Raw genomic sequence first — 21,900 nt, forward strand, 5'->3', positions numbered from 1 at the left:
GAATAACAGAGATTCTATGATTTTGTAGGAGGACTTAAATTACTGACTTGTCCCCACAGAGAACAAAGATGCTAGGACTGGCTACACAAAAAGTAAAATCAGTTGTTATAAAATGTCAGAATCTAACTGCTGAAACAATACTTTGCCCTGTACACCCCTTTACCTCCCGAAAGCATTTAGGGCTCAAGCCTTTAAAAAGCGTATGTACAAGCCTGGTCGCGGATATTTTAATGTAGGCCATATCTTTTTAATTTGTGAAAAACATTAATGACTAAGGGTATAGGGGTATTGTTGCCATATATAAAACCTGATGATGTATACCGTCACAGACCCCATAAACACAATTATCTTCCAATTCCAAAGGGAATGTTTATTAAAATAAAAGGCTCAAGAAAAACTGTCAGGCTGGTCTTTCTCAGGCTTAGCATGCACAAAGAAATCATTGTGACAAAGGAAAGTATTGACTACACACTAAAACTTAGAACAAGTCTTGGGTGTATGAATGCCAGTCACCTGGGACATAGCTGGTCTTCATTTTCAATACAAGTTTATTTTGAAATTCAAGTAAGAACTGACAATGATAAAATAATGTAGTTATTTCAATTGCAAACATTAAACACTTTTTTCTTAAAGACAGTTACCGGTAACTTTATAAGATCAGTAATGCACTACTGAAAAAAAAAAAAAAGCCTAGACAGAAGGAAGTCAACTATACTATTTACAGCAGGAACTACTCCAGAAGAATCACAAGGTTCAGGGATAGAAATGAGATTAAGAGGAGGTAGACTTGAGTTTACCGCCTGAAACTCACAACAGAAGACCTCTAAATTGGCTTTCATTCTGGTATATATTCAAGTCTCTTAAATCTCACTGAGTGGGAGAGAAGAAAATCTAGCCTTACCCCAGATTTTCTGCTATTGAGTGCCAGCTCTCATCAGTTTTCACTCTTCTTTATGTAACTTAGGAGTTCATCTTTCTCCATTTGGTAGCCGCTTTTTTTCCACTGTTCTCGCAACTGCTGCAGCAGAGCCCCAATTTCTTTTCCTGAAGAAATGCCCACTTTTCGGATGTCATGGCCACTTACAGGAAATGGAGGAATGCACCACTGCTGCATTTGCTGTAGAAGACCATGCTCTCCCTGGTACTTCAGGAGTTCACACACGCGGGTCATCGCTTCAGATTCCCTAGACTAAGTGCCAAAATCAAACATTTAGTTCCATCACACGTTAGAATGCTTGCTAATGATCCTATCCTAAAAGGTAAATAAATAACCGATGTGAAATTTTTCATTCAAAATAAATGAAATCCACAGAATACACTGTGGGTCTTAGTATTAATAAATTAGTTCTCACCAAGCCTGGGTATACTTACATCTATAATGAAGTCTTGATAGGGTTTCAATGGCTCCGAACTATCTGCTGCTTTAACTAAATCTTTCCTGTTTTTAACTATGAATATGCCAAGGTTCTTCTCTTCTTTTGAAATCTTCAACCTCAAATCCAATTTTGTGACATCATCCTGTACTTTGAATAATGAGGCCAAGAGAGTCATTGGCTTTGGTGAAAAACCATCAACATTTTTACTAACTTTGTTAAATTCTTCTAAACTTGCATTAGTAGGTAAGCCTGTAGGGACAAAAACATTTTTCACTGATTTTTATTTTTTACAGTGGATAAATTCAGTAGAACACACTCATATCCTCAACCAACCACGGTTATGGGGTACAAGATGCCCTGTCACTAGAACTCACTGGTTCAATTCGATGTTCCACCTTACAGTTTAACCACTGACAAACACTGTGCTATTCCCTCCCAGAATGCCCCCCAAACCTAGGGGAGTCTGAACACATGAGCTACATCAGGAGGTCCGGAGGCAGTGCTGGTGGTGTCAGACTCAGGAGAGCTACTTACTCATGACTGCCCACTGACCTGTCACACCATCCACCCCCACCCCACCACTGCCATTCAAAACCTGTATTTGACATACCTCCAAGTTTCCTGAAGGGTGCTCCAGCACCGACCACTGCTTTCTGCGTGCAACATTAATTTCTATGTAGGTCACTCTTTAAGGGCTTTACATGTATTAACTCACTAAATCTTTCAGCCCTTCTATTAGACACATGCTATTACCTTCACACCCCTTTTTTAGATTCAGCAACTAATGATCAAGGAACTAATCCAAATCACAGTGCTGATAACTGGCAAAGCATCATTCAAACCCAGGTCTGACACCAAAGGCCACTGTGTCCCACCCTCACCCCCAAAGCTTATTTTAAAATCCTGCACTTCTCCTCTCAGTATTAGTCAAACATTTTTCCCTATGAAATTTTAAACCAGATGTTTCATTGTGAAAAACTCAAGTATTTTATAACTTGCTCTCACCTATGTAAGGAGCCACATCGAGATCATAGATGAGGTGAATCAAATGATTTACATGGTTACCAACAAGAATTTTTTTCAGTTCCACCCAAATCCTCTCTCCTGATATTCCAGCCAAGCCTTTTGCATTTTCTGCAATCGCTTCCAAAGTCTCAGAATCGTGGTCACCAGGTTTGTCTACAATTCTCCCATAAAACCTACAAAACACAATTCCCAGAGCATGTTACCTCTGTGCTGGCATATCACTAGAAAAATCTTGTTTTTCATTTTACTGGTACTATTCCATACATCTGAGACAACACAGATTTAGGTTTAAGAGGGAACTTAGACATCATCTGGCCAATTCCGTACTTTCTTTTTGTTCCCAGATGACAAAACCTGAGATCGAATAAAATTTAAATTAACAAGAATTAGAACCCTCTGCTCACTTTCATTTCCAAATCAGTGACTGAGATGTTTAGTATGAGCATCAAATGTACTTCCTGGAACTGGTACCTATCCTGGATGAATAACGCTGAACATTCTTGGAAAGCCTGGAATGCCATCAACAGCACAGTGTACAAAGCTTGCCTATGTGTGCCCATCAGTACTTTTAATGAACAGTTTCAAATAGGACTCATCTATCTGCAGAGAGTGGAGTGTATTTCTAGCAATCTCAGAATTGGAAGCCTTAAAGTACACCTGTACTAACACTTATATTTTTAAAATTCAGTTCATTAATAATGTAGATTAAATGGCAGTAACTATGGATGTCAGTCTGTGTTCTATTATTTGCAAAGAGAGACTTCTGCAAATACTCAAATTTAAAGGAACAGCATTGGGGCGCCTGGGTGGCTCAGTCAGTTAAGCATCTGCCTTCAGCTCAGGTCCTGATTGGGATCAAGCCCAGAGTCAGGCTCCCTGCTCAGTGCTCAGTGAGGAGTCTGCTTCTCCTTCTCCTCTTGTGCTCTTGCTCTCGCTCACTCTCTCTCAAATAAATAAATAAAGGAAGAACACTTAACAAAATGTGTAGACTCCATTACAGAATATTCTAAATGTGATCCCAACCAGTAAAAAATATTAGACACAAAGAACTAGCCAGTTAGAACCCTTTTTAAAAAGGATTGCAGTTTAAAAATCAAAACCATCCAAATTCGTTTCATGCTTTTAGCAAGTTCACCTAAGGGTTTCCCATGACCACCCAAAACTCTAAGCCATATGAAGGCAAAGACACTCGTTCCTCCATATTCAAAGCACTGAGCTAGCTGTTGCCCTGTGGTAAACACTCAATTATGTACGTAATGAATGATCAGTGCAGGAAATAAAAAGAAAAATGGATATTTAAAAATGACTTAAAGCTGAATTTTATAAAAGACCATCACAGAATGGAGTAAATATGTTTTGGGGGGAAAAAATATGAAGTGTCTAAGTATCTCAGAGTTAAGTCACATTTTACTAATAAGTCTATCAGAGACAGACATTTGGGATATCACCATGTTGTACTCTGACCTGCACATTTCACATGTTTGGAATTGTGCTCCGGGATAATAAAATCTGAATTAGTATTTTTTCAAAATTCTTACCGGAAATATCTTAAAATTCGAAGATAATCTTCTTGTATCCTCTGTTTAGCATGTCCAACAAACCTAACTTTCTTATTTTTTAAATCTTCATAACCACTGAAATAGTCAAATAAGGTACCATCAAAACCTATTCATTAAGAAAAAGGGGAGAGTGTTAGCGAGTAAGAACTGGAAAACAAAATTTACTTTTAAAAGCTATTACAAACAAAAAACTCAAGAGTTACAAAGTTAAAATACAGACATGAACAGCATTCATGCATACCTACTATCAAACGGGAGACCTAATGGAATAAAAGGCTGTATTTACAACAGCAACTAAAAAGATAATATCCCAAAATGAACTAAACAAGAAGTATGCCTCAAGTATGAACTGGAGTGGAGACAAGACACCAGGCAAGCTGATTTTCAAGTTAATATGGGAGAATAAGAATAGCCAAGGTAATCTGGGAAAAAAAAATAAATAGCAAAAAGAATCTGGAAAAACTAAAATAAGCAATAAACCATAGGAAAAAAAATTTATGATCCTGGAATGGGGAAAACCTTTCAAAATATACAGTTAATCCTTGAACACAGGTTTGAACTCTATGGGTCCACTTACAGGTATATTTTTTTTTCCCTAAAGATTTTATTTATTTATTAGAGTGAGATAGCAAGAGAGAGCAAAATGGGGCTGGAGGCGGGGGAGGGCTGAGGGAGAAACAGGCTCCCCCCTGAGCAGGGAGGCCAACACAGCGCTTGATCCCAGGACCCTTGGGATCATGACCAGAGCTGAAGACAGATGCTTAACCAAGCCACCCAGGCACCCCTATTTTTTTTTTTACAGGACTATAGATGGTTTTTCTCTTATGATTTTCTTAACATTTTCTTTTCTCTAGATTGCTTGAAGAACACAGTGTATAATACATAGAACAAAGTTTGTGTTAATCGATTGTTTCTGTTATCAGTAAAGCTTCCTACCAATAGGCTATTAGTAATTAAGTATGGGTGGAGGAGTCAAAAATTAATATGCAGATTTTAGATTGGATGGGGGTTTACCACGGAAACTAAACACACACACAGACACAATACCAGAGCCCCAAAAGAAATAATTCAACCACCTAAAAATCAGATATGCCTGCATGACAAGAACCACCATAATGAAAAGCATAAGATACCTGACATACTGAGAAAAATACATATAAGTCAATATACCTCATTTCCATAATATACAAAAAGCTCTTATAAACAAAAATACCATATATAAATAGAAGAATTATCTAAAAATATCCTAAGGAACCATAAAAAACCTTTAAAATTGAATATTTTTTGGAGCACCTGCGTGGCTCAGTGGGTTAAGCTCAGGTCATGATCTCGGGGTTGTGAAATCGAGCCCCAAGTGGGGCTCTGCACTTGGCTCAGAGTCTGCTTAAGATTCTCTCTCTCCCCCTCTACACACCATTCAACCATCCAAATAGGGAGTCAGTGATCCTGAGAGATACTTTATTTTGTGCTCTCCCAGAAGAGAAGCACTGCCACTACTTCTGAAAAACAACTACTTCTCAATTTAGTTCTGTTTGAACTTTAATGCGCTTTTGATATCCTAAATGCAAAACACTGGTAAGCTCAGGCTTGACACTTCCCAAATGATTTATATGGTGTTTTGACACGTACAGCAAATTTAAAAGGTTCCAAGTTCAAATAAATCACAGAAAATGGGGAGGGGGAAGGAAATAAATAGGCAAAAATATGATTACAAAGTAGCAAATGCATTTGGTATATCTGTCTCTTAATGAAGACACAGGACTCCCCCTGGTGAGCATGGAAGTACTCGTCCTTTTCAATAAATCAAAATTTGGAGGAAAGAAGAAAAAGAAAAAAAAAAAAGGATAAGACAAGAGCAAAGCTTGAGAAGCACAGTAACCAGAAATGCCAGAACTTGGAATGCTTTATCCAGCAAGGCTTGAAAAAAGCCTGGGCAGAAAAATGGGTCGAAAGTAAAAACAAGTGAGAATATCCCATCAGTGTGCACTTGTTTTTGCTCTGAATAGCACTTCCAAAATATGGTGCATAAAAATAAGAAATAAAGTTGAGCTGCTAAGAATAATGTAGTGGTTAAGAATGTGACCTCCAGAGCCAGGATGCTTAAATTGGAATCCTAATTCGGCTATCTACCAGCTGCATGACTTTAAGCAAATTACTGTGGGGTTAAACAGCAGTATCTGCGTCACAGGGATGCTGGGAAGATTAAATTTCTGTGATGTGCTTAGAACAGTGCCTGGCACACTGTAAAGGCTCAGCAAATGTTAGAAAAGAGTAGTACCAGTAAGAATAGCTTTTATTTCTATAACATAGTATACCGAAAAGGAATATCAGCTTCTCTTGTTTGGTTAGGTATGCTTAGAAGAAGCCAGTTACAAAGTTTATACATTGCACTAGTTGGAGCAGTTTACCCTAAGTCAGAATGAGCTAAGAAGAAATAAACACCTGGAGTTTGATCACATAATGGAGAGGAAACATGCCCCCGACTGGGCTCCCTCTGGTCATAAATCACCTAGGCTTTGGAAATCCGAGCTCCAATCATGACAGCCTGTGACTTGAGCTAAGCTCCTTAACATCTCAGGCTGTTTCCTCATCAAACAGATTTAATACTTAATGAAGGTTTTCTGACAGTCCAATGCGATAAAGTGTATCAAGTAACCAAGAACCTAGAGGGTGCTCTAGAAACACGTCAATGCAGCTAGCAAGAGATTCCCATCTTGGCATACAACCCCCTTCTCCATCCATGAAGCAAATCCTATTACAGGTTTTCCCCACTGTCTCCAAGTTCACTTCAGGCCACGTCGCCTTTACAAAGACCTACATTAATACCTGTTTTTTGCGAACCAAAAACCTGGAAGAGGATTTTCATTTTGATGAAATAGGAATTGCTTCCATACCTTCTACCACTTCAACTTGAAAAAGGTTACACAGCATATTTTTGGGTAGCAAGGAACCCGTCTTCATCCTTTCACTATTACTGTTGCCACGACTAGCTTATGAAGAGTGGTTGTTTCAGGTCTCTTTTCTAATCCAAAGTCTTAAACACAAAGGGCTTGACTACAATTTAAAAGACAAAAAATAATGCTGCAATAACGTACTAACTTAATTCACCTTTTATGAGTCTCACTGGTTTCATTAACAAAAAAATCAAGTTGAGATGATAAATAGGTTTTCTCTTGCATGCCAACTCTCATTACAGGGGATTCCTAAAATGCAATGCTATGAAAGAATTTGACCTTGTGTCTAGGCACAGCAACAGAAAAGGTGCTGAGGTCATTCACAAGTGTGTGCCATGGGTACCAGAAAAGAGGAAAGAAAGGCTAGGGTGGCCGTGCACAGGAGAGTGCAGGGGAGAATGATATGCGAATGTATGTGGGTACGTGTTTCTTACCTGAAATGTTAACCATTTTTAGATGCAATGAATAAGTAAACACTGAATGTGCCCATGTGCCAGCACTGTTCTAAAGACGTAAAATTATTAACTCCTTTAATCCTCATGACAGCCTTGCAAAGGAAGCAGATACTAGCATCCTCGTTCACAGCTAGTGCGTGAGAGTCAGAACCCAGGACTTTTGGCTCCAAAGTCGTCTTTTAACCCATATGGTACTCTGTCTCTCAGATGAAACTAATGCAATCTCTCAGGTTGGAGAACATTTCCAGGATGCAGATTCACTTGAAAAGGCAGTTTTCAGGGGCACCCGGGTGGTGCAGTCAGTTAAGCATCCAACTCTTGGTTTCAGCTCAGGTCATGACCTCTGGGTTGTGGGATCACACCCCACGTTGGGCTCCTCACCCAGAATAAGGTCAGCATGGGACAGAGGGAAAAAGAGAGAGAATATGACTCTGTTCCTCACCCCGCTCTAACAAATAAATCTTAAAAAAAAAGCCAGCTTTCAGAAAGACTGGATTAAAACATTATCTCCAGATATTACCTAAAAACATAGAATTTATAGTGAGATCTCTGCGTTCAGCATCTTTCTGCCAATCAGTTGTGAATTCTACCTCAGCATGTCTTCCGTCAGTGACAACATCAATCCGCAGTGTAGTAATTTCAAAATTTTCTTCATGAAGCTGTAATGAAATGTTTTTTTAATTAGTTGTATCACTGGATGAACTGAAAAAAATAAGTGAGTCTGGACACGTATATCTTCTTTCTTTTCAAAGTTACCTAGGACACATGTATCTTGAAACAGAAAGACACCCACAATATTCAAGCTAGATCCAAACAATATTTTTTAAAAAATAAATCCACCTTAGTTAAAAAGGATGAGTCTGACATTTAAAAAAAAAAAAAAGACAACTCTAACAAATGCTGTGGCAGAGAACGGAAGAGGCCTTCACAACAGTGTATTCCAGTTCTTCATTTCAAATCAGGCTACTCTGAAATATTCTTTTTAAAAGCTCCAGTTTACAAAGAGCTAAGTATCAATTTTTAACATATAGCAGTGAGCAAAGGACTGACAGAGGAAGAAATGCAAACCATTAACAACTTCTGCAACTCCTTTACTGGTAACCATCAATGAAGTTGAAATAAAGTACTGTATATACCGTGGGAAGAGAGATGAGCTCCAGCTGGGAACAGCTGAGTAGCTTCAGGATAGATGACATGGGACCTGAGCCTTGAAAACCAAGTAGGATCTGTCCAGCACACGTGGAAAGAGCATTTCAATGAAGAGATGACCAAAGGCACAGTGAAGAGAAAGAGGGATACCTGCACAAGAAAATACTGCTGACAAATAGCACGTTAGCGTTTAGGGGCAGACAGCAAAGGGTTTTACATGCCACTGAGAAGTCTGGAATCTCTTCATTAAGAATTGAAAGCTACTAATGATCACTGTAAGTCTGTTCTAGAATTCCTCTCAATCTCATTTCTTTTCTAGAAACAAGTTAGATCTCACTATAGGGTTCTAGAACTCAAGAATTTGAAGCACAAGTTTTCTCTAAAGACAAATGGTAAGAAAACGGTTTGAAATATGGAAGACTGAAAATTGTTGTAGAAAACAGACCCCTGGAATGTCTCCCTTATCCAGGCAAAGAACCAGACATTAACTCACTAGAAAGGCTGACCTATAAATAGTCACAATTTGGGACACCAGATACAGATGATGGTGGGCATGAAGCACCACAATGAACAGAAGATGAAGTGAAAAAAATCAACATGACCCTCATTCTCTTTCCAAATTGGTTTTCCAAATGCTAATAACCAGGCTTGTTCTAACCTCAATGACACTAACGGATTCCTCTGATTTTCTCCTAATGAAAAGGCCTACCGATACGAACATCGGTGATGCCACAACTAACTGCCTGACATTTTCTACACAAAACTACAGTAAGTTCTCAAGTCACTTTACAAACACCAGAGGATCACCCAAACTTAAGGAAAGAACCAAGCCCACATTTAAGGAAAGCTAACAGGAAGGACAGAAAAAGCTCAGAGGAAAAACAGTATCAGCCTAACTATAACTGATATCCTAAGGGAGGTGAGACAGTGCATCTGAAACAAGAAGAGGAAGTTTTCAAAAGAAATATTCTAAGAAACACCACTTAAAAATTTTAAAAATAGCAAAGGTTGCAAATATAACAAAGACTGGATGATCAAGTTAAGGCAATCTCATAGAAAGTAAAATAAAGATATGAGAATATAAAATAGTAGAGGGGTGCCTGAGTGGCTCAGTTGGTTAAGTAACTGACTTTGGCTCAGGTCATGATCTCCCGGTCCGGGTCCTCGGATCTAGCGGCCTAAAGCTCCACACCCAGCAGGGTGGGGTGTGTGTGTGTGTGTGTGTGTGTGTGTGTGTCTGCTTCTCCCTCTCCCTCTGCTCCTCCCCCCACTGGTGCGCACGCGCGTTCAAAAAAACCTTAAATATAAAATAAAAGATAATACTAGAAGATCAGTCCCTGTGGTCCAACATCCAACATCACAGTAGATCCCAAACATGAAGACCCTGAAAAAACGGGATGGAATTATGAGAGGAATACAAACGGATGGAATTATGAGAGCAAAACAAGAGGGCCCACTAAGCGTCCCTACACAATGAATGAAAAAAACACATCCAAACCAAAGCGCACATCTTGAAATTAAACACACTAGATAAAAAGACCAGAAAAGCTTCCTAAGAAGGGGTCGGAGTGGGATCTGGTCTCAGAGGAGAAATCTGAACGAGCTCAGACTTCCCAGCGGCAGCACTGGCAGGCAGCAAACAAAGGCTTTCCATTTCTGAGTGAAAATGATGGCCGGCCTGGAATTCCACAGCCAATAAACTATCAGACCAGCGTGAAGGTAAAACAGAAATATTTGCAGACATGTAAGGCTTTTCCAGGTTTCAAACTATTAAAATGGGAGCCAAAACAAAACAAAACAAAACAGAAATCACATAGGACTCAAGAACCAGGCAGTCTGACAAGGAAGAGGCCAGGAAATTCCCAGGATCTGGTGCAGGCAAATCTCAGGATGAGGAATGGGGAGCCAGCCCACAGCACGCTGAGAAGAGAGAAGGCACCACGTGAAGTGGCTCCGAACAAGGGAACTGAAACTTGATGGATTTCATCTACTAAGAGGAACTTTACAGAGCACAGGAGCGAATGAGTGGCACACAGAAAGCTACATAAAAGAAAAATGCTGTCAACTGCAGGGAAATCCAAAATCACCCAAGAAAGAGACGCAGTCACGGTACACTTCACAATCCAGCTGTAAACAATACAGTCCTAAATGAAAACACTGAACATGAATTCAACCAAACACGGTGGTCCAAGCACAGGGCGAGGATGAGGGAGAGGGAGCTGCGCGCCCTGTGGTACGAAGCCGCCGCTCTCCCGGGGAGCAGGTCAGCACGCAACACCTCACACCTGGGAAATCTGAAACAAAGACAAACACTGTGGCATAGAAAGGACTTTTTCAGAAATGTGGGGCTAACAGATAAGCACCACAAAAACTAATTGAAAGTGGCTGTAGCAAAGGTGGATGCAGGGTGTAAGAGGGAGAGAGAGATGGACATATTTTTACTAGTTTTTCGTCACTTCCTTTTTAAAACTACTAAAAACACACAGAAATTTTAAAAATTACAAAAAAGACAATGTAATTGCTGTCAAACCTTTCACTCACCCTGGCAGTAATTGTTCCATGCTTTTCTCCTTTGTTGTTTATCATACGAATACCCGCAGACTGAAACATGTCCTTCATTTGGGCAGGGGTAGCAGTGGTAGCAAAATCCACATCTTGGGGCTTTATTCCATTTAATAAATCCCTCACTGCTCCTCCTGCTATTCTTAATTCATGATTTTCTTTGACAAATAATTCTGAGAGGAGAAAGAATATTTTTTACTTCAATTTATTTAAGAATTACAAAAGTACAAAGTTTTTCTAATCTATTAGGGACAGCAAAAATTATTTAACTGTGCCTTTTCATATAAAAATTCGAACAAGCCCACAGAAATGAAGTGACTTACAACTTTGAGATCAGGGAATTTGCAGATTTTTTTCTTGGCAGACTCGGAAGATAATTCAGAATTCCACAATCCCCCAAGGTCACCGATACACTTTTGAATGATACCCAAAAAGTTAACAATTCTGCTTTTTCTCCAAGTTTATGTGCATATTTCAGAAATGTGAGGTTTCTTAGACACATTTCTCTTTGTGTACTGATGCTGAGGTTATATGTTCGTGCATGAAACTATGAAACCGTCAAACAACATTAGTCTATCACCCCAGGTATGATAATGTTATAGCTACGAATCCATCAAGAAATACTCTGCACACAGTGTTTATTTCTGCTCCTCTCTGTGCTCTAGAAAAGCCATAGGAACACTCAAACTACTGTGAGGGCCTCAGTCCAGGAGACCCAGAGCAGACTCCTCTAGGTACAAGATGAGACAAAGTCCATTGTTAATTACTCCTGACCGAAGGATATCATATAATGACATCCAGGAACTGGTCTTATACAACCCCCTGAGCCTTGGTATAGCCACAAACTGGCCTGGCACCCACAATCGGGCCCTAGTGTTCTCCTGTTGAACATAAACAATGTCAGAGAACATCCACATCAGACAAGTCCACTCGATGACCATGATGGATAGGTTAAAATAAGACAACTAGTAAGGGCTGTCTGAACACAGAAGACATGAACACCGTCAAAGACCACCTTACGACTGTATGTATGACTTCTCCTTATTTACCCACTGGTTAACTGAGCATAGCGCTGTGTTCTCACCTTCTTACCCAGAAGGTGGGAGAGCAGAGAGCTGTTTTCTCACCTTCTAGGTAAGAATTAACACACCCATCACAGATTTATTCTTGCTTCCTGAGACCACCTAACCCACAGGAAAACTGTACTTCTTATACCTGCCTCGAAACATGATACAAGCTCAAATCCTACAAGAAGTCTTTTCTAAAAACCCTTGGCTGAGATACTCCAAGGTTCTCCATCGCCAGTGTTCTCCCTCACTGCAAGGAGTAACAACTCACCTGGTCTCTGGCTGGAGGGCACTGACCTAAATACATTGGAGTTCTGGCATCCCTAATCACAAGCCAGTATGTTAACCTCCAACCCTACCCTAAATCCGTGCTTGCTCATTCTCTTTCTCTACCCTTCTTCCTAAACTTTCAGCCCAACTCTCTGGAGACTACCTAAAGTGGTCTGCTACAAAGTAACAAATGCTCCCTTCCCTCTACCTTCTGGCCTTAAATTTTTAGCTGTCCCAGACCACCCTAAGTCCTTTCCAAGAGTATGTGTTCATCTTCCTTTCACTCCACATTTCTAATCAAGTTCTACTGACTATATGTCCCTATATGTTTCTTCATATCTCTTAAAATAAAATATAAAAACCATGTATGGTAGTTAAAAAAAAAAAAAAAAACAAAACCCATCTATGCTAGTCCAGTTTTCATGAGATTTATAGAGGTCCATGACCCAAAAGTTAAGGACTGCCAAACTATTTCTAGACTCTATCCTCATTTCTCCCTAGTTCAGGGCCACTTCATCTCCTTCCTGAATAAGAGTGCTACATCAGCCCTCTTAAATCCAGCTTCCACCATCTAGACAAAGGGCTCTAAATCACTCGCTTGATTAGGCTATGCCATTGTTCCTCTGACTACTCCCAGCACAATATCCACATTTCTGCAGTACATTATACAAGGGCCTCCTGACCCATTTCTGTCTCTTCTCTCACTAATCTCTGCATCGCGCTTTACACTCAAAACACTCTGGAAAACAGTGTGGAGGTCCCTTAAAAAGTTAAAAATTGAGCTACCCTATGATCCAGCCATTGCACTACTGGGTATTTACCCCAAAGATACAGACGTAGTGAAGAGAAGGGCCATATGCACCCCAATGTTCATAGCAGCAATGTCCACAATAGCTAAATCGTGGAAGGAGCCGAGATGCCCTTCAACAGATGACTGGATTAAGAAGTTGTGGTCCATATATACAATGGAATATTACTCAGCTATCAGAAAGAACGAGTTCTCAACATTTGCTACAACATGGACGGCACTGGAGGAGATAATGCTAAGTGAAATAAGTCAAGCAGAGAAAGACAATTATCATATGATTTCTCTCATCTATGGAACATAAGAACTAGGATGATCGGTAGGAGAAGAAAGGGATAAAGAAAGGGGGGGTTGGGGCGCCTGGGTAGCGCAGTCGTTAAAGCGTCTGCCTTCGGCTCAGGGCGTGATCTCAGCGTATCGGGATCGAGTCCCACATCGGGCTCCTCTGCTATGAGCCTGCTTCTTCCTCTCCCACTCCCCCTGCTGTGTTCCCTCTCTCGCTGGCTGTCTCTCTGTCACATAAATAAATAAAATCTAAAAAAAAAAAAAAAAAAAAGAAAGGGGGGGTAATCAGAAGGGGGAATGAAGCATGAGAGACTATGGACTCTGAGAAACAAACTGAGGGCTTCAGAGGGGAGGGGGTGGGGGAATGGGATAGACTGGTGATGGGTAGTAAGGAGGGCACGTATTGCATGGTGCACTGGGTGTTATACGCAACTAATGAATCATCGAGCTTTGCATCAAAAACCAGAGATGTACTGTATGGTGACTAACATAATAAAAAAATATATAAAAAAGAAAAAAAAAACACTCCTTTGTTTGCACAGGTCACTTCACCCAAACACCTTCCCAACTTCCCTAGCTGAGCAGCTGGCCTTGAAATGTCTTGGTGCACAACCCACACCAGAGAGACATTTTGCATGTCAGTCACTCAAACCAAACTTTCAGGAAATACTGTTACTCCATACCGTGCAATCTCATCTGTTCTACCCTCTTTTCCTCTGTTTTCCAATGCTGGTCATGACCACTAAATTAACTTTATGGTCTACTAGTGGGTTGCTACCCACAAGCAGAAAAACACTGATCTAGCTCATCCTTATTCATCTTTTGTGATTCAGTTTAGGAAGCCTCTCCTGATGACAGAGCTAAATCAATTTCTTCTAAGCTACTAGAGGAGCTTTATTTTTTATGCATACTAATTATATTAAAATTACCTGTTCATTCTCAGGGTAGAATACCTACCTTACTCATCTTTACACCACTGTGGCTCACAACTGAACCTAATTGTGATATCCCGGCTTCAAAAAAATTTAAAAAATAAACCAGAGTGACTTCATTGGAAACTGCATTTTTTTAAAGGTTTTCTTCCTTCAATACAGTAAGAAACTATTTTGAAATGCAAAAAATGAGTTTTACTTTCACTTGAACCTACTTTAAGAGGATGAAGAAGGTCAAGACTGAATACAAGATAACCTCTATTTTAAGATTCTCATGCTAGCGCAACTAAAATAAAATTTTAAGTTCAAAGTCACCTAATAAATTAACTGCATTACAGAGAGAGATCCAGAATTCAAAGTAATCTTTGTTTTTGTTTTTTAAATATTTTATTTATTTATTTATTTGACAGAGAGAGACAGTGAGAGAGGGAACACAAACAAGGGGAGTGTGAGAGGGGGAAGCAGGCTTCCTGCAGAGCAGGGAGCCCGATGCGGGGCTCGATCCCAGGACCCTGGGATCATGACCTGAGCCAAAGGCAGACACTTAACAGCTGAGCCACCCAGGCGCCCCAAGAATTCAAAGTACTCTATTCATCACTTTGATAGTATTTCCAAAAAACTCACAATTCTGACATTATAATACAACTGAGAAAGGCGTACTAAGGCTTATGTATGTGCCTATGTGGAACATTCATAAAAAAATGCAATGATTGTATGCTGACCTAAAAGAGTAAGGATTATCAAGCTTAGACACTCTTTTTCCTTGATTACTAGTATCTTCACATTCACAGAAATCCACATTCTAATGAATTTTTTTTTTTTAAGATTTTATTTATTTATTTGACAGAGACAGCCAGCGAGAGAGGGAACACAAGCAGGGGGAGTGGGAGAGGAAGAAGCAGGCTTCCAGTGGAGGAGCCTGATGTGGGGCTCGATCCCACAACACCGGAATCACGCCCTGAGCCGAAGGCAGACGCTTAACGACTGCACTACCCAGGCGCCCCCACATTCTAATGAATTTTTTAAACTACATACTCAGAAAATAATACCTAATGCAACAAAATTTAATTGTAAATTTAAGCCTGAGACTCAAGAAATACATAATCTCACCATTCCAAAGCTATTAGTCTGCTTCAACTGCCACATCTGATAATAAGCTATTTTTAATTATTATTGTTAGCAATCCAAAGGACCATGACATTATAGGACAGAAAACTTTTATGATTGTCTATTTTTTAATTTTAATTTTCAATCAAATGTTCATTAACTTCTTCTGTTTACAATTTTGAATTTTAAGTTCTGGAGGCAGGGGGTACAGAAAGTAAAACTAAAATGGGAAGACCATGTCATGACTATTACTACCAAAAAACAAACGATCTGTTCTTCAGTGTTTCCAGGAGCTCCCAAACTTGAAGAGTGATCAGGTGTTCCCACTGTCCCAAAAGTTACTATGATGGCTTTATGACAGCACATACCAAAGCAGTTAAAAGCTAACCACTGACTGCTAATACCCAGCATTTCTTTTCTTTTTTTTTTTTTTTAAGATTTTATTTATTTATTTGACAGAGATAGAGACAGCCAGCGAGAGAGGGAACACAAGCAGGGAGAGTGGGAGAGGAAGAAGCAGGCTCATAGCGGAGGAGCCTGATGTGGGGCTCGATCTCATAACGCCGGGATCACGCCCTGAGCCGAGGGCAGACGCTTAACCGCTGTGCCACCCAGGCGCCCCAATACCCAGCATTTCTTATGAACCACAGCCAAGAGGCCAAAGAAGCCCTAACTTAGGAAAAAAAAAAATCAATGTTTGGACTTCAGTCTCAGGTACAGAATGAAGAAAAATTCTCATCTGCCCCTAGCATGCCTCTACAATGTTATCCTCAAGCAAAACGAAAAATAAATCACATGAAATAAACTGACAAATTGTAAAATCCTATACAGTGTACAGATAATCCACTATCCTAGCTTCCCTAAGTCTTGCATACTGGAAACTAATTTTACATGTGGCAAAGCAGCTATTAAGATTTAAGAACCGGTACAGTATTCAACGGCACAGTATCACCATACGATAGCCATCATGTGTGTGTGTGTCACCATACGATAGCCATCATGTGTGTGCGTGTCAATAGCCATCGTGTGTGTGTGTGTCACCATACGATAGCCATCGTGTGTGTGTCAATAGCCATCATGTGTGTGCGTGTCAATAGCCATCGTGTGTGTGTGTGTCACCATACGATAGCCATCATGTGTGCGTGTCAATAGCCATCGTGTTTGTGTGTGCGTCAATAGCCACCATCTGTATATGTTTCTGCATTGTTTTCATGCAGAACATCGTATTTTACTAGAACACACAGGTCTTTAGAAAGTAGCAAAAACCAAATAAAACCAATTATTTGATTTTCTAACTGATGAGCTTTGCACTAAAAGATGCCATTCCTGCCATTTCCACTCTACCCTAAAAAAGTCAACTTTCAAATACATCCAAGCTACCACTTGGCAGGCTTTAGAGGACAAGACGCTGGGGGTAAATAGACCTGTATCTTCCCACCGTCTTGAGTTTCTAAATCCGTAGGATTTCACCTCTCAAGGTGGAGACAATTCAACTCTTGAGGTAAGGGTTAGTAAGCCAAATGAAATTGTTAAAATATAAGATGTTCAAGAACCTATAGCAATCAATATCCAGAGCCTTGTTTCCAAAAGAAAAATGCAGAAGGACCTGAAAGAGGCCACTAAGAGTTAATTACCTACATCCAAGCATTTGGCACCTTTCTTCCAAGAGGCCTCCTGCAACTGAAGATGGGAAGATTGGGAGCTGGGAAAGGCATATAAAGAAAGAACAAGCTTGAATTCAACTCAGATTTGGAGCTTCTAAACTTGTGCTGTTCAAACAGCAGGCATATGTGGTTACCGAACTGAGCACTTGAAATATGGGGAGTCTGAATTAAGATGGTTGGGATGTGCTAACCACTAGATTTCAAGGACTTGCAAGGAAGGATATGGAATACCGCATTAATAATTTTTACATAAATTTTATATTAACATGATGGTATCTTAAATACAGTTGATAAAATGAAATGCTATACTAAAATAATTATTAAAAATTAATTTCACCCATTTCTTTTTACCTTTACTGTGGTTACTAGAAAAGCATACATTGCACATGTGACTGATCTCTCTATTGGACTGGAGTTTCTAGCATTTTTCACGGTAATTACAACTCAGAGTGAAGTATCAGCTTTAAACCTTCCACTTCAAGACCACATGAAGAATCTATATGAATCAACAAGTTCTGGACCACTAACCTCTGACATGTATCTAAAAAATTATCTAAATTCAAGAACAGAAAAGTAGCTCTGGGAATAAACTAACACAAGGAAAGCCGTTTTAATGCCATGGTTCCTCTACCTTTTGCGCATCAGAATTAATGGAGTAGAGTTCTTACAAAAATTTATAGATGCCCATCCTCCCCAGAGATTCCAGTTCAGTAGGTCAGGGTGGGATCCCAGCACTTGTGTATCTTAAAAGCTCCCCAAGTGAATCTAATGGACGGCCAGGGTTGCATGCCACTACACAGGTCATGCTTCTACACACACATAAGGGCCACTAAAATACCACAGGCTTTGAAATGCAGCTATGTGGCTGCTTCAGCAACAGCATAGCTGATACTGAGGACCAATGTAAGGAACGAGAAGACTGGGGCAAGCAACATGAAGCTGCTGTAATCAGGGACTTAGCTCGAGTCATTTTCTATGCCCCTTCCAGGTAAGTTCTGCATGTGCACAAACAGAGGGGACTCCTATTTCCTCCTACCTTCAGTTCACTCAGAAAGCACTCATGACTAGGGAGGAAATATAGCTTGGTGGTCACAAGCTAGGTACTGGAAGCAGACTACACAAGTTCAAAATTCAGCTCTTCAGTTATTATAAAAATGTTGGCACATTCCTAAGCCTCTTTCCTCATCCACAAAACAAGAAAAAAAAATGTATCTACTCATTAAGTTAGTAGGCCCAATTCTGTAATCTATCCATAAAGTAGTTAGCATAACATACAGAAAAGTCATGCTTTTTAACTGAAGTCACTACCTGAATCTTTTATGTTTGGCTATAGTTTTGGATTACCCATAGTAAACCTTTCTTCCATTAACTCAACAGAAGAAGAGAGAGAGAGAGAGAGAGAGAGAGAAAGAAAGAGAGAGAAAGAAAGAAGAAAGAAAAGAAAGAGAAAGAAAGAGAAAGAAAAAGAAACAAACAAAAAACCCAAACAAACCCTGAGTATTAGCTAAAAAACATTAAGCCTCCATTTCTCCATTCACATGGGCTTCCCAAGCAAGAAAGCATCCTAATCTCTCACCTGTCAGACTCTTCAATCCTGCTGTGAACAGTGACTGGAATTCTGGAGACTGCAACTTCATTGTAAATAGATACTGCTTGAAAAGACACAGCCTATTCCAACTACAGCTCAGTAACGGCCTGTGCCAGGGATTCAGGCACCTCAGCATCTGGGGGGGCAAAGTCACCAACCACTACAAGACAAACATGCATGTACAATAATGAAATTAACAAGGGAAGGAAAATAAAGGGATATACTGCAACTTTATTTCACATCTGAGAGACATTCATCTCCTGTTGAGATGAAAAAACTGAAACCAGTGACAATTTGAGGGACAGTCACCTATGACTAGATCTGGGCTTGTGGCTATGCAGTTTTGTACTCCTGAAGCACTTACTGCTATAGTCGCCTTATCACATTCTACTGTTAGGATGCTCTCTGGAGAGGCGGGTGTCAGTTAAAGCTTGAGGGGAGCAGGCTGCCCAGAACAGTGGTTGCAGAAAAGGAAACTCAAAACACTCTAAGACCCGGCCTTCTCCAAAACATGGTACAGTCACATGTTTACCACTGTACTTCCCCACATGCACCTAAGATTTATGCAACAGGCGCATTTCCTAGGCACTGAAAAACATTTTCCCAAGACTTGTCTTTGCTGCCCGCTTTTTTCCTCATTCACCATTCCTTCCCGTCCTGCCGGCTCCTGAGTCCCACCCACACCGTTTTCCACGTGAAGTGGGTCTCCGGGAGGGACCAACAGGATTTCAAGTGGCCCCGACCGAAACCACTAAGGAGCCATTCCTTTCCGGGGGATGCAGGTTTCAAAAAGTGGCGCTTCCCACCAGGGGGCAAGACGACTTCTCCCCACCCAGACCACGTGGAGAAGAAAAACAGTATCCTTCCAACCCCCCCTCAAATCAGAAAAACCTGCCGAGGCCCCTGGCCTAGAAGTGGCGTGTCTCGCCCCTCACACCAGGTGCCAGACCGAAAAAGCTTAGTGAGACCCTCGGGAGCCCGGCCACAAAGAACGAAAAGTGCCCGGGGAAGCCCGATGATTCAGCCTGCAGTCACTGGAACGTGGCAGGGACGCGGCCCCACGACCTGCACGTCGAGCTCTGTTCCGCAGTAGAGAGAACGCGTCTCACCGCCACAGGCTCGCACCCTCCCCCGGGGTGCCCCCACGTGCGAGGAGGCCAGCCGCCCCCAAGCCCCGCTGCCCTCCCTGCGGCGCGAACCCGCACGAACCCTGTGCGCCTGCTCACCAGCCCCACCACAGCCGTCGTCGCCACCCCACGCACTTCCGGACGGCTGACGCCATGGCGTCACCACCGCGCGTCTGTCGTCAGCGAATGGGGAAATCGCAGCTGAGCATGGGCGGAGCCCGAGTGCTCCCGCCCCCTACGACACGGCTAGAGGCGGAGCGCGGTTTTCCAGTGATTCGGAAGCCAGCGCCGCGGAGGCGGTGCTCCTGGGGACTTGGGGGCACCGCGGTCTTTTATTTCTTTTAACTACATCTCCCTACACCTCTCTCTTGCCCTGAGGTGGTCAGATGCCCATCTGCATTGCATGCCTGTGTGATCTTGGACAAGTGTCACTCTTTTCCTTTTTAAAATGAAACTGTCGATAAAACTATTTCAGGGGGTTGCCAGGCTTTATTGTCATGTTACTTCCAAGCTAGGAGTGTTGTTATTCTTGCCTGAGACACTTCGTCAAGACCTAAGCAGAGGGTTTGAGACACACCGGTTCTAAATTTAAGCCCTCTGTTTCTTTGAAATTACTTGGCATATTTTATTTTCCCACCTGGTTTTTGTGAAGTCTTAAGGCTACTGCAGCTGCAAAGTGAAGAGCTTGGATTTGATTCAGTTCTTGGTTTTCTCCAAGGCTGAGTAAATAAAGTGGCAAAGTGAGTAGGAGTAAAGCCCTAAATCCTTAAAAGGGGACATTTCCAATTAATTTGCCAATTATCTTTTTAAAAATAATAAAATAGGGGCACCTGGGTGACTCAACAGGTTAAGCGGCTGCCGTTGGCTCAGGTCGTGACACCAGGGTCCTGCGCTGGTCGCCCTACTCAGCAGGGAGTCAGCTTGTCCGTCTGCCCCACTCCAGCTCCTGTGCTCCCTCTCTCTCTCTCTCAAATAAATATTTTAAAATAAAATCTGCTTCATGTTTTTATTAAGTATAGTGTTTTTAATAGCACTTTAATTTCCCTAAAATTTTCCTAGGAAAATTCATGTGTCATAGTATTTCTGTGGTTTCCAATGATCAGATCTCTTACCTTCAGTGCTACTCGGTATCCCATTTTGAGAGGCACAGGAACTAGTTTCCCAAGTTGCTGTTCAGAGGCCAAACATTGATTTATGTTCCTTCATGTGGCAATGAATATTTTCATATATCCTAACTAGGCTGTCCAAGAAAAAAAATACAGAGAATTCAATGTGAAAGAGCATAGCACCATAGACATACAGACATTAACAGGATAACAGAAGACATTATGGACAACTTTATGCCAACCAATCTGACACTGAAGATGAAATGGACAAATTCTTTCAAATGTACATCAAAACTGAAACAGAACGAAATTTAAAAATCTAAATAGTCCTTTACTATTAAAGAAATTGAAGTTTGTTCAACCAACTTCCCACAAAGATAATTCCAGGCCAATGGTTTTAGTGGTCAAATTTATCAACCACTTAAGAAATAACACCAATCTTGCACAATTTTTGTTCAGAAAATAGAGGGGAAAACATTTATCCTCTTATTTGGGGCCGACATGACACTGATAACAAACCTGAGATATAACCAAGAAAGAATTTATACGTCAATATCCACGTGAACCTAGAAACATGAATTTAATGAAATATTAGCAAACCAAATCCAACAAACTGGATTTCGGTCAAGTTTGGTTTATTCCAGGAAAGCAAGATAGATTTAACATTTGAAAACCAATCATTGCTAATCACCATATTAGCAGAGTAAAAAAGAAAACAGTATGATCATCCCAATAGGGGCAGAAAAAGCACTTAAATGCCATACTTTTAATGACAATAACTCTAAGAAAACTAAGATTAGGAGAATTCCTTAATCTGGTAAAGGGCATTTGTGAAAAATGTACAGCTGCCATCATACTTAATGGTAAA

The 21,900-nt window shown here is 40.7% G+C and overlaps 1 protein-coding gene across 2 annotated transcripts; it reads right to left on the reverse strand.

Annotated features, from left to right (window-relative positions):
* Positions 1-349: 349 nt before the first annotated feature.
* Positions 350-20,087, reverse strand: TRNT1 (tRNA nucleotidyl transferase 1). Of its 2 annotated transcripts, none has more exons than XM_008703158.2 (8): positions 20,009-20,087; positions 18,788-18,959; positions 11,061-11,254; positions 7,891-8,029; positions 3,941-4,067; positions 2,382-2,575; positions 1,372-1,625; positions 350-1,189 (listed from the first exon to the last, which is right to left on the reverse strand). In XM_008703158.2, exons 2-8 carry the CDS (start codon positions 18,933-18,935, stop codon positions 935-937), a joined length of 1,311 nt encoding a protein of 436 aa, XP_008701380.1. In that variant the 5' UTR covers positions 18,936-18,959; positions 20,009-20,087; the 3' UTR covers positions 350-934. The 2 variants fall into 2 exon arrangements, with proteins under 2 accessions (XP_008701380.1, XP_040484470.1); XM_040628536.1 differs by having other exon boundaries at positions 20,026-20,042.
* Between the last annotated feature and the right edge of the window lie 1,813 nt (positions 20,088-21,900).

This window comes from Ursus maritimus, unplaced genomic scaffold, assembly GCF_017311325.1.
Source record: "Ursus maritimus isolate PB19 unplaced genomic scaffold, ASM1731132v1 scaffold_14, whole genome shotgun sequence".
Taxonomy (NCBI): Eukaryota; Metazoa; Chordata; class Mammalia; order Carnivora; family Ursidae; genus Ursus; species Ursus maritimus.

Bases quoted from the DNA above. Each gene is read 5' to 3' on its own strand.
- TRNT1 (XM_008703158.2), bottom strand. From the start codon at position 18,935: ATGCTGAGGTGCCTGAATCCCTGGCACAGGCCGTTACTGAGCTGTAGT. The intron at 4,068-7,890 runs GTAATATCTGGA...CTTAATGAATAG, and splicing joins TATAAATTCTATGTTTTTAG to GTTTTGATGGTACCTTATTT. The intron at 2,576-3,940 runs GTAAGAATTTTG...TGTGTTTTGTAG, and splicing joins CGAATTTTAAGATATTTCCG to GTTTTATGGGAGAATTGTAG.